Below are 13,217 nucleotides of genomic sequence, written 5' to 3' on the forward strand. Positions count from 1 at the left end.
CCTAACAGACATAGGAAGAAGGAGAAAGAGGAAAAAGAGATATCAGTACTTATCAAGACTTTGGGACCAAAAGGAAATGGTTTAAAAGTCTATACACATATGCACATCTGTTTTCCCCAATCTTTAACCTTCCTCCCATCGTTCCTGTCTCCTTGTGAGTCTCCCTTCCCCCCAACTCCCACAGTCCTCTGCCTCTTCATGTCACACAGACATTCCTTTCTTTTTGTTCCCCTTTGTCCTTCCCAGTCCCAGCATTGGGCAGAGGCAGCAAGAGAAGAGAAAAACAAGGGAAGCAGCTTTACCATTTCTTTTTTCACCTTGTGACCAAACCAACAGCAAGTCCCACAACCACCAGCACCACCAGCACCACCACGACCACAACAGTCGTGGAAGTGTTGCAGCACCGTAGCTTTGTTAGCGTGCAGAGACAGGTAAGTGAGGGTGGCAGGGGTTTGACCACAAGCCTTAGGAGAGGGATCGAAGTATTAGAGGACCGCCAGCCACCAGTGAGCCGGCTCTGCCCGCGGGCTCCTCAGCCGGCCGGGCAGCGCTGACCCCACCGGACTCTGCTAGCATTAGCTATTTGCAGCAAAGTTGCCTGGGAGGGCACCGAGCCTCCCCGCGGGGCACCCCTGAGGCAGCCCCTTCGCCCGGCGGCCCCGAGGGCCGGCTGCCGCCGCACGGGGGGCATCCAGCTGTTGCCAACAGCTGTGTGTCAGCCCCGGCTACGCCGCGGCCGAGCGCGGGGTCCGCCCCGCCGCCGTCCCCGCCCCTGCGAGGAGGAGGAGGAGGAACCGAGAGTGCCCGACCCGGTGGCTTTTAGGGGGGAAGGCCACTCAGTTGCTAGAGCCCAGGCCCTGCGGTCCTCTTCCAGCTGCTGCTTCTGCTCGTTTCCAGCGCTACGGCCGCCAGGCTGGCTGCTGCCTGGCCTCCCCTCCTCCTTTCGCCGATACCTACCTCAAAACCGCCGGAGGCTGCGGGGCTCCGCTCGTGAAGGAGGAGGAAGAAGCTGGGTCTGCAAAGGCAAAAGGGAATTGCATTGTAGCTGGGTGGCGGGGGAAAAACGGGGGGGCGGGGGAAGAGAGGAGAAAAAAATAATAAAAAGGCAAAAAAAAGAGCGGGGCTGAGTCTGGAAGAGGGTCTCGCCGCCCAGCACCCGCACGCCCCGGCGGCCACGCGTGGGTGCAGATCGCGGCGCGCAGGGCCGGGCGGAAGATGCACACGACGCAGAAGGACACCACTTACACCAAGATCTTCGTCGGGGGCTTGCCCTACCACACCACCGACTCCAGCCTGCGCAAGTACTTCGAGGTCTTCGGGGACATCGAGGAGGCGGTGGTCATCACCGACCGGCAGACGGGCAAGTCCCGGGGATACGGCTTTGTAAGTGCCGGGGCACGGGGCAGGGCGGGGGGCGGCGGGGGCAGGTGGGCGGTGGCGGGGGCATCGCGGAGAATCTTCCGCGGGGGACGCTGTAAGAGCTCGGGGGGCGGAAGGGGGTGCCGGGCGTCCGGCTTTTTGCTTTTCTCTTTTTTTTCCTTTTTTTTTTTTTTTTCCCTCTCCCTGCTGGAGAGTTTGGATAGAGGCGGGAGGGGGGGATTACTGAAAAAGGAGATTGAGGGGGGGAATTGCCCAATTCCTCGCAGCGCCGCCAGCGCGCCTGTTGCTCGCTGATACGGCCGCGCCGGGGTTTATCTGCCGGCGGCGGAGCTCGGCCCGCGCCCTCCGCCCTGCGCCCGCCGCGGCGCCCGGAGCCCCGCTCCGCAAGGCGGGCGGGCCGGGGCCGGGGTCCGGATGGGGGCCCCCCCTGGCCGCCCCGGGGGGCAGCCGAGTCGCTGCTGTGGGCGAGAGGCTTCTCCTTCTCCGCGGAAAGGGATCTAATGCGCAGCATCGCCCGTTAAGGTCACCATGGCTGACAGAGCTGCTGCCGAAAGGGCTTGTAAGGACCCCAACCCCATCATCGATGGCAGGAAAGCCAACGTGAACCTGGCGTACCTGGGTGCCAAGCCGCGGATAATGCAGCCAGGTGAGGAAGCGGCCCCGACTGGCTTTTCTCTCCGTACCTCAGGTTTCTGAAGAGCAAAACTTTACGAAAGGTAGTGCTGCCCTCCACGTTTCTGAAATACGCGCATAGTTGGGCGTGCTTTGGTTTGGACTTTTAAATGCAGCATGTAGTAACTTTTTGGCTATTTTGTACATGTGCCTTATTTAAAAAACAAAAGCAATCAGAGATAAGGTATCTGCAGTTCCCCAGGAAGACTTCCACAGCTCAGACACTTCATTGGTTATTCCTGCTGCTGGGAATGTGGTGGCGCTGACCATTTACAGTATCGTTGCAGGGTAAGATTGGCCTAGGAATGAATCGCTTCCAATGTGTGCGGTCTTATTAATACAAACAGTATCTTAATGCAAACTCTTCAAACAGATGGGAGCTATTATGCAGACTTTAAAATGAAATGGCTCTTCCTAAGACCACATCCGAGCCAATCTGATGTCCTAGCTCTTCCCAAACTGCTGCTTTGCAGTAAGAGCGAGAGGAGCGTGGAGTGTGAGTACATTTGTGCTGTAAAGGAAGCTGCTCTGAGTTCCCCCATGTTTAGCCTGAGGAACACTTGTCTGAGTAATTAAGTGCCCGCCAAGGAAAGACAGGGTTTATGCTTGGGTGTTTGAAGAACTGAAGTCAGGATTTGACACCCCCCCATGCTAAGACCTCATGAGCAGAGATGGCTCAAATTTTAAGTCTGTAGAAAGTACACAAATACACTAATGAATAGGAAATACCATATAATCCTTCAGAGGTTAAAGTTAAGGACCGGAATGGGGCACAAAGTGAAATGTGAATGAAAACCTGTGCTTGTTTAGAAAAAGTTGTTCTCCTAAACATCTCTAGGAAAGTGTGCACTTTACTGGTTTAAGTTCTGTGTGTGTGTGTGTGTATGTGTGGACTGATACATTTTGCTTTCTAATTTTTGGTTCTACAGCCTTTCAGACGTTGTTCCTGGAGGCTCTTAGTGAAGGCTCTTACTCTGCATTTGTGTGCGTGTGTATATGTACATAGCATAAATAAATGGCCAAATGAACACCCATACAGAGAATGTGATGTGTTTTTGTTGGTAGGTTTTGCCTTTGGTGTCCAGCAGCTTCATCCAGCTCTCATACAGAGACCTTTCGGGTAAGTCTGTTCAATGGGACCTCAAATAGGGGAGAAAAAAAATCTCTTTTTTTTTTTTTTTAAAAGGAAAGAAAAAGTATGATCGTTGAAGGCCTCTTGCAGTAGCATCCTTAAAACTGGCCAGCAGTGCTGAAGTTCTCAGATTTATAAATATATACCCATAAATGCGCTCACCTTGTCGGTCATGTTCTAAATGCCGCAGCTGAGTCAAGTTGTGTGGGACGTGGCCCTTCCGACTAAGCAGTCCAGTCCCATATGACTCTATAAAAAACCCAGGAGGTATGACTTGATGCAAGATTGCTGTGCCCCATTTCTCTTTTTTCAGCTTGACTCAATGTTATTTATCTCTTTCTAATCTGACAGGGATCGTTTACAGTTAAGATAACTGATCAGAAGGATATGATGATAAGAGGTGGAATAGTTCTGTTTGGAATTAAACTCTGTAACCAGTAGACTCAAACACAAACAAGCTAAAATGGTGATTAACGATGCATGTATGTTTTTCTTCATATAGTCAATAGACCTCCGTGTGCTTTTTTTTATTTATTACAGTAATGAAGTGGTGTTGATAGCTAAACTGTGTGCTTTTATTTATTTGAAAGAGCTGTAGTGAAAGTTTTTTGGGGGGGGTCTTTTTAATTTTGGTTTTGTTGTTGAGGAGTGACTTTGCCATGGGGAGCAAAGGGCCTTTTTTTTTTCCTTGCTTTCAAGCTGTAGCCTGTGACTTTTTTTAACCATATTTTGTAGTGAGTGCTAAATTGTGTGACTTCTTGATTTTTAAGTAAATCAACGTATTGCTTGCATGTTCATAATTTTTGGGGGGCTTTGTTCTCGGGAGGGGTGTGGAGCTCCCTATTAACGATGTGCGTCCATTTGGGCTTTCTAATTTTGAAGAGTTTTTCCTTCAATCCTTCTTTAATATCTAGCGCATTCCTCCTGTACTTGAATGTACTATTCCTAAGTAGATCTAACTCTTGCTTCTTATAGGCATATAATTAGGAGGTGAAGTCTGCATTAAGTTTTTCCATAGAGTGTCACTTCACTAATGCACACTTACTGAGAAACCCATTGCAAAATAGTGCATTTTGCTAAGCTAACAATAAAGTAGGGAAACTGTGTCACAAATGTTTATTTGATTAGAATAGCTTTAGATTATCTTACCTATCTGTTATTAAGCACGAATAGCTTCTCGATAGTTTGATTTGTCAAAATGGTAGGAACCAGTTCCTATCCTCAAAACCACAGGAAAAAGTTTTCTTAGAAACTTTGTGTAATTTTAAAAGAGAGTGTTGATTCTTCTGAGAGTGGGGAGACTGTAACAAACTTTGTCTTTTTTTTCCTTCTCATAATTATCCTCTACTATATTTTGCTCACTTCTTTGAAGTGTGAGGAGATGACAGTGCATATGCCATGATCAGTTTATGATGCCTGTGCTAAGGTAGGCAGGAGGCAGAACACCTTGTCTCCACAGCAGTTAAAGTACTTGTTGCAAAGAGGAACAAGTGGATTGCACAGGGATCAGCTGTGGAGAGACTGAGTATTTGCTGAGCACAACAGAAAAGGAGGACCTGTGGCAATCCCTTGCTTAAAGGACTGTGCAAATGTAGGGCTCTTTTCTTGCTTTACTTACCCAGAGCCAACAATAGATCATGTAAACCATGTGTAGGCCAGGGAAATCCTACCAGCAGGATAGATAGGGTTTTATTTCTAATGCACTGGACGTAAGTCTGGAGAAATGTTGGTCGTAGGGTCATGTATATATGAAATTGGTCATTTTTGATCCTTGGCTCTTGCCTTTCTTTTATGATGTGCAAACAACGGAGATTACTAATCCTGCTTCCTCCTCAGAATTTCCAGTGACCTGTACCTTTTCTAAAGTATGTAGTTGAGATTAAGAACAGCATTCACTATGATGAATGAACATCTTCATTGACAATATTCCTTGACAGTAAGAGGGGATGTTTCAGTGCTTACTCAAATCTACTTCTGTTAAGAGTTCGCTCTTAGAGCTTTCTACATGGGTTGCACTGAAATACAGCCTGAAAGCCTTTCTTTGCACAGTTTCACTTTTTACGTACACTTTGATAATATGCTGCATAAAATCGGTTGTAGTGGTGATTCGCTATCAATACTCTGCTAATCCATACACAAAAGCTTCAAATGTTTCGTGGTTGTGTTTTGTTTTGTTGGCACTTTCCCTAACAGAGTGCAAATTAGCAAGGTACTGCTGCGTTTTGGTATGATCAGCAGTGTTGTAGAATCCTAGAATGGCCTGGGTTGGAAGGGACCTTAAAGATTGTTTAGTTCCAACCCTGTTGCCGTGGACAGGGACACCTTTCACTAGACCTTGTTGCTCCATCTGGCCAGGCCTTGAACACATCCAGGGATGGGGCATCCACAACATATGCTTTCCCACCTATCAAATAAAAAACTGAAAATAATTGGATTACGTTACGTTGCTTTTACTGAGAAAATGCAGATGTTCAATATTCTGACTTAAGTACAACATTATTGTGGTGGAGGGAGACAGAAACTAGATTAGCTTCAATGCATGACGCACTTTGAAAAGTCAGGGAACTTTTCTTTACTCAGTGCTGCAGAGATCAGTTCATCTTCCAAATAACATTTCTTCCTACTTTTTGCATTTAGCATCTATCTTGCTGTTGGTGTGTTTCATAAAGCTGTTTGATCACAGGACTGGTTATTTATAAAGCTTTGTTTTCAGGATTGTTTATTAAAATATTATCTCTGAATTCAACAGGAATTTATGGAGGGGGAAGATGACTTTGCTTCCTAAGATAGCTTTTCTTGGTTTGCTTATGGAATTTCTATTTTCATATTGGTGGGAAAATTTGGGGTTATACAGAGGTATTGGTGTAGGACATTACTGTTGTAGAGATTTTCTGTTCCTTTCCTTCCTGTCTAAAACTTGTGCTTCGATCAAAATGAAAACATTCCCACTGTTCTCAGTAAGACCAGAGTTAAATCCAAAGTTACTAAGTTAATTATCAAATGGTTAGCTAATACTACCTGCCTGATATTATCTTCCAAGAGTTAGGGAATTCTGCCTTTTTAAAGAGAGAAGGAAAAGCCCCCTCTTGAGTTTGTGATCAAACGACTTGTATAATACTAGACTTGGGATAATCTGAAAAGAGGGAATGAAGCCGCAACAGTCAAAAGTTAGCCTGCTATGTCCTCCTTATGGTTATCAGAGAAAAGGAAGCATAGTAAGGGTCTTGTATGTCTTAATATTTAGGTAACCTATTTTTGTTAAAAGGAAAGCTGTTCTTTGCTGAAAATCTACTCTTTAATTATGCCTTCAAAACCAGACAATGCCATACCAGGGCCAAAGCAAAACATTTTGTTCAAAGTTAGATATATACTTTCACAAGAATGTGATGCTGTGAGTCAAAGATGTGCTACTACTGCTGAATTTCTATATTTCACAGCTCTCTGCATTAGTCTAAAAAGTCCCTTCTTTCCTTTGAAACAACTAGCATTCACTTTATTGTTGCATATAGGATTATTTTGGAGGTCTTAGTTAAACACAAATCTTCTGTTATAACAACAATGAAGGTCTTAAGGCATGTGGCGGGGTATATGTAATTGAATTTTGAATATCGCAAAGCTACAGTTACTGCTAAAGTTAAGCACATCTTCCCCTTTTTTTTTAATTGCAAAAATGTAAAACAGTAAATAGACATTCCAAAATAAAATCTGCTGCTAGGAAAGAGAGCTTAAATCATGTGCATTTCTCACACTAGTACTCTCAAAAGTAAAGCAGCAGCTTTTTATTTAAAATTAAGGATACTAAGGATTTCCAGTGTAACTGGGAATTGCTTTTTCAGCTTTTGACCTGGCAGAGCATGAAAAGCAGTTGGGTTCTGAATGGCTGAGATCTTCATGTCCTGGCCTCTGCAGTAGGTAGAAATTTACTTTGGCCATATAAAGCCATTTTACTCGACTCAAAACAGTTGTAGCATGACAGATGATCAAAAATAGCCCCACTGCAGCTTATGCTGTCAATCATCATGTGTGAAATGGCATGGTGGAGAGGAGCCTGCACAGGGTTTATGTTTATTGTAAAGTAAGATGTTGCAAACAGATAATGTTTCATAACTTCACCACCTGTTAGTTTCTTGGCTTAAATAAAACAAGTCACAAGAGTTTAAGTGGAAGCACATGTATCTTTCTGTCTTGTTCATGGAGGTGGCAGTGTTCTAATGTCTTCAAAAAATCTTAGTAATGTCATTTCAAGTCAACACAAACAGACTGATAAGCTTGCTACTGTCTCTTCTGTTAGAATTATTCTCTTTCATAAGTGCTATATGTAAAGATTCCTTCGATGTGGTGCAGAAGAAGCTCTTGGTGACTTCAAATTTGGTTTTATATCTCTTTCCTTAATACTTAAAAAACATGATGTTATTTTTGTTAGGATTGTACTTGGTTGGTGACCAATACAAAATGCTTGTGTATGCTCATCCATTTTCTGTGGAGAGCTCAGGTAATGATGTATATTTAAATGCACAGAGCCAGCTTAAGTATGCTTCAAATGCACTTCTGGCTAATCACTTCATAAATTAGGTGAGTGTTAAAAACCCAACTTATGGTTTTGTTTTATGTTTTCTTTCCCTTCCCGATCCCTCCCTATTTATCGCTCTCTTTTTTATTATTATTTTTCCTTTTTCCACGCAGTAGAAAAATAATTTCATTGACATGTTGGGTTTTTATGATTGTGGTGTTCGTGTCTTAAACACGACAGCTGAACATTTCTATCTGCTAATATTTCTTATACGATCAACTGAGCTCTTTTTTTCATAAAAAGAAAACTAAGCTGTTCTAAAGCTTATCACTTATTTTAAACTATGTTTTGCAATGATTCCAGTTGACAATGTCCCTTTTGATTGAAACGTTTCCTTGTTGACCATTTAAGTACATCTTAAAGTTATTTTAAAAATGAAATAAAAAAAACCCTCAACAAACCCTTTCAATTAGATCTGGAATTTGGAGAAAAGAGGACAGTTTTTAGCATCGTGATTTGAATCTGTGCTTAAAGTATGCTAAAAGGTTGGTGCAGTGTTTAGAGTTGTCTCTAAAGGTAAAGTTCAGTATGAAATAGTAGCAAATCTGCACAAGTGGTTTTTCATGGATTTATAAAGATTCACTGGCTGGAAAGGAGATACATATATGTAGGACTTCTCTGGAAATCCAGATGCAAGACAGGGTTATGAATGTAAAATGAGAATTATATTGAGTATATATATTTTTAAATCATATTATATGATAAAATACAGCTATGAGATTAACTTGTATGTAGATTCGTGTGCTAAGACAATGATATGACCAATTTTCAAAACTGAAGGGCTAAATAAACAAGGCAAGGAAGCAAGGTTTGTGAAGAAGATGGGAAATTGTGTATTTCTTAAGCTGTAAATTTGTGGGTTTTTTGCTTCTGTTAAGCACCAGATCTGTTTAGACTTAATCTTATGCCCACCTCCCAAAAAACTCTATGCTGTATGTCTTGCATAGAAATAAACAAGCTGGCACAAAACAGGACATCAGTGACCTGATAATCAAACAGGTTTGACCCTTGTGTCCTTACAAACTTTTATAAAAGTGTGATGCACATGTACTTAGGAATCACTGTTATGGATTTTAATAGCATCTATGTAGCTTCCCCTCAATGGTAGCTTCCCTCTTGTGACGGAGTGAGCTGCACTATCGTTCGTTTGGAAAGTGTGATTCTTGCTGTGTTTACCACACTTGTGAACTCTATTTAAACTCCTTTGTCGCCTGTGTTGGTTTTTTTTCTTATTTTTAATAAGGGTGACTGAGGTTGCAGAGAAATTAATGTGTGCTGAGTCTGCATAGCAACTTAAGTAGGGTTGCCACAGTACACTCCCCTGCTCCCTGCAAAGTCTTTACATAAAGTCAGGGTTCAGCCATTTTCTTGCCTTATTGGCTATTGTCAAACTCATTATAGTGATACTGTCAAACTGCTCAGTTACTACTAATAAAAGCATTGCAGGAAATAATTTTACTAAGAGTCAAGAAGTTAAGAGAGAAGCAGGGTAATAAAAATTACTTACAGGTGATTTGAAAAACCAGTACTGCAATTTTCCAGATGAAATAATCAAGCTTAGTTCTTCAGAGTTGTCCTAAAACTGACATCAGTAATGCTGGCCCTTCTGAAGACTTTCATGGCATTAAAGACACTATCCTGAAGCAACACTGAACACTCTGATTCAATTCAGCTATAATGCTGTGCTTTGGAGCGATGCATCTCTTCGGGCCAGTGAGCTGACAATTGGCCCATTGAGTCTAGTTATTGTGGCAACCCTATGCACATAACAACAACTAAATTGAGTTTGTTTTAGTTCGGACTGTGGATATGACGCTTAGGCGCTGACTCGCGTACCAACTTCAACTCCCTCTCCCATCTTTCAACAGGATACCCGCTCACTATGTCTATCCACAGGCTTTTGTGCAGCCCGGAGTGGTAATTCCCCACGTCCAGCCTGCAGCAGCCGCTGCTTCCACTACGCCCTACATCGATTACACCGGAGCTGCATATGCCCAGTACTCGGCCGCCGCAGCCGCCTATGAGCAGTACCCATACGCTGCCTCTCCGGCTGCCGCTGCTGGATACGTGGCAGCGGGGGGCTATGGCTACGCGGTGCAGCAGCCCATCACTGCGGCAGCGCCCGGGACCGCCGCGGCAGCCGCCGCGGCTTTTGGCCAGTACCAGCCCCAACAGCTGCAGACAGACCGCATGCAATAGCAGATGGACTCCTGAATGAAGCTTGCTCTTTCTCTTCCGCTCTTCAGCCTTCCAGTATAAGTAGTTAACAGAGACAATTGATATTAACTAAAGGAGCTTTAAGGAAAGCGATGCTATTGCGAGACTAAAGACTTTTATTCCACAGTTTTCATACAGTATGCATCCAAATCATGTTGTTAGAGGGGACGGGTAGTGCAGCATGTCTAGTTTCAAGTATCAAGGCAGAAGAAAATGGGGAGGAAAAATACTGTACTGTCATGGAAGACTGGCAGGAGTAGCAATGGGACTTCATATTTTCAAACAAACAAACAAGAACCAAAAAAAGCAAAGGTGTACTCTTTACAGTATCAGGGAAGCAAAACTGCCTTTTATAAGTAAGAAAATGGTATTTGAAAAGTTTGAACCAGGGAAAAAAACTGAGTCAGCAATATGTAATCTCTATCCATTTTAAGAGGAAACGAACTTAAAGCATTGATTGTCCTTTCTAGCTTTCAAAAGTTGTCTTCGTGAGATAGTACCTTCTCACTGTCTCACTCACAGGCATCAAACAACCCAAGGAAGATGGCCGGATAGTAAGATGGCGGACAGGCACCAAAGTTATTTTCTTCTCTGTCCTCTGGATGAGTGGAACTATGGAGCAAGTGATGTGGAAGTAAGGGGTGCAACAGCTGTAGAGACAATCAATAACACAGACAGTTCTGGACAGAACACATCACTCGTGCTCATGTGATGAGCTTGTCACATCCTAATCCCTCGCCCCATCCCGTTTCACTTTTGGGAAACTTTAACTGCTGGTGTCAGCTATTCTGATTCTAAAATAGGATCAGCCCTTTTACTACAACAGCCTTCTCTTTCTGTTTATTGCATCTATTCGTAACTTGTGAATAAAGGCAAGAAGAAGCCTAAAGAATTAAAACCTTTAAGAACTGTTGTAAGGGAATTTTCTTTTCTGAAACCATTTGTACAATTTTAATATCTATTTCAGGATTATATTTAAAATATTTATTAGCAAACATACAGTACACAAGGCGACTTTTTGTTACCAAGACTGCAGTTCTTGAAGGGTTACTGGTATGTGATTTATACTGTGCCTTAATTGTTATGCTATTTAAAAAGAAATATTTATTTTGAAAGTTTTACTATGCTGCGCTCTGAAGAAAGCGACTTTAGATGTGACACTGTAAAATTATGTATTCATCTCATGGTATAAATTATTTAGTAGGCTTAGATGTAGCATATTAAATATTAACCTAATTAACTAAGGATGTTGACTTGGATTTATTTAATTTCAGTATGTGCACTGTATGAGGGTACTCTTAAATTAACACTTTTTTAGGTTTTTACATAAAACATTGCTAGTTCATTCTTTTTCCCTCTACTAGTTAATTCATGTAGACCTCTCAAATACATTAGTGCCGTTTTTTCACTCATCTGTATGTAGACTGACTATTTTTCCCTTTGCTAGAAAATGCTGCTTTACATTGTCCTGTGAAACTACAATACTTGCAATTTTTATTCTTGACTGAAATGGAATTTAATATTTTACACTGTATTGGATTTTTTTTATACTTGAACAATTTCATACAAGGGAAGACAGGATAGCATTTTTATGGACTTTATCCATTGTCACTGGATTTATTTGAAGTATTCTGAATACTAGCCAGTGTTATAATGTAGAGATGACTCTCCTGTGCATATTATTTATTCAGTATGTATATTGCTTTACAACATTTCAGATCTCTTAATCTATTCACTCGTACTAAAACAATAAAAAAAATTGTCTCATCTTGTCTAGTGTTGTTCTTGCTCAAATAGTCTTAGATCTTGTTTAGTTAAAACTCGGGGGGGCAACCTTTTATGTAGTTTTCCTGGTCTGTGGGATGAATGGCAGCATATACACGGACTTCAAATACATAGATTGATAGGAACTGTGTTACATGGAGGAAATTCTACAAAGAAGATGGAGAAGATCCATCCTGAGAGTTACCATAAAATAATTCAGAATGGAAGGGACTTTGGGGGGGTCCCAGGTTGCTTATGTCATTATCCAGTCAGGTCTTAAAATCCCCCATGTGGGGACTGCACAACCCCTCCGGGTAATCTGTTCCACTACCTAATTATTCCCAAAGTGTAGGTTTTTTTCCCCTCTTCTATCTAGCCAGCACCTCCCCTGTTCATTTATAGCCTTCGTCTCTCATTCTTTGGCAGAGAGCCCAGCCCTGTCTTCTCAGTAACCTCCTCTTAGGAACTGGAAAATTGCTGTTCTCTTCCATAGGCTGAATAAACCCCAGTGCCTCAGCCTCTCCTCACAATTCTCATGCTTCAACCTCCAGCCATCCTGCTGACCCTCCAATGGAATTGTTCACATTTATCAGCAGCTTTCACGTACTGGGAGACTCAAGACAGAACCCACTATGCCAGCTGTGGTCTAATGAGTGCTGAGTAAAACAGAATAATCAATTCCCTTGATCTGCCATCTGTTCTCCTGTTGATCCAGTCTGATGCACTTTCACTGGTGCTAGAGTTTACCATTGACTCCTGTTCAGCCTGCCCCAAGCCTCCCTTGTCCTTTTTAGCTTGCTAACCAAGCCCTGGGGGTCAGTCCATCTGTGATAAAGAACTTTCTATTTGTCCTGACTGAATTTCATGATGATCCTGTTGACCTAGTCCTCTGGCAGGTGTAAATCCCTCTGAATGGCAGATCTGGCCTCGAGTATATCAAGCCTACCCTCCATTAAGTATAATGACAGTACTGCATCCTATCTCTTCCTCCAAGTCATTGATAAAGGTATCAGACCAGACAGACCCACAGGGAACACTGTAACCAGCCTCTGGACAGAGCATAAGCCCTTTGAACCAATGATTCAGTTAGTTTTTTGCCAAACTGGACTGGACCATCTGAAACTGGATACAAGGATTCTGTGAGAGACTACATGGAAAGCCTTGCTAAACTTAAGGTAGACAACAGTGTCTCCTTTCCCCTCCTTGAGAGATGAAGTCACCTCATCACAATAGGCAATTAAGTTGGTCTGGCATTATTTACCTTTGTAAATCCATGCTGGCTGTTCCCAATCACCACCACCTCCTTCACATGGCCAGAAATTTCTGCCAAGATTGCTCACTCCATCATTGTTTGGTAGGTTGCTAGATTGTCCTTCACACACTTTCTGAAGGTGGGTACATCATCTGCCTTTCTGCAGTCACGGAAGACCTCCCCAATCTCCATGACCTTTCAGAGATGATAGTGAGCAGCCTCAGAATGAC

The 13,217-nt window shown here is 42.9% G+C and overlaps 1 protein-coding gene across 3 annotated transcripts; it reads left to right on the forward strand.

The window, feature by feature from the left end:
- Positions 1-801: 801 nt before the first annotated feature.
- Positions 802-11,740, forward strand: RBM24 (RNA binding motif protein 24). 3 transcript variants are annotated; one of them, XM_027676149.1, is made up of 4 exons: positions 802-1,383; positions 1,903-2,026; positions 3,118-3,172; positions 9,623-11,740. In XM_027676149.1, exons 1-4 carry the CDS (start codon positions 1,216-1,218, stop codon positions 9,951-9,953), a joined length of 678 nt encoding a protein of 225 aa, XP_027531950.1. In that variant the 5' UTR covers positions 802-1,215; the 3' UTR covers positions 9,954-11,740. The 3 variants fall into 3 exon arrangements, 2 of the variants coding, with proteins under 2 accessions (XP_027531950.1, XP_027531951.1); XM_027676150.1 differs by having other exon boundaries at positions 1,060-1,360; XR_003533107.1 differs by lacking the exons at positions 802-1,383; positions 1,903-2,026; positions 9,623-11,740 and adding an exon at positions 3,536-9,616 and having other exon boundaries at positions 2,034-3,172.
- Positions 11,741-13,217: the final 1,477 nt, after the last annotated feature.

This window comes from Neopelma chrysocephalum, unplaced genomic scaffold, assembly GCF_003984885.1.
Source record: "Neopelma chrysocephalum unplaced genomic scaffold, ASM398488v2 Primary Assembly neopelma1_26b, whole genome shotgun sequence".
Lineage (NCBI taxonomy): Eukaryota > Metazoa > Chordata > Aves > Passeriformes > Pipridae > Neopelma > Neopelma chrysocephalum.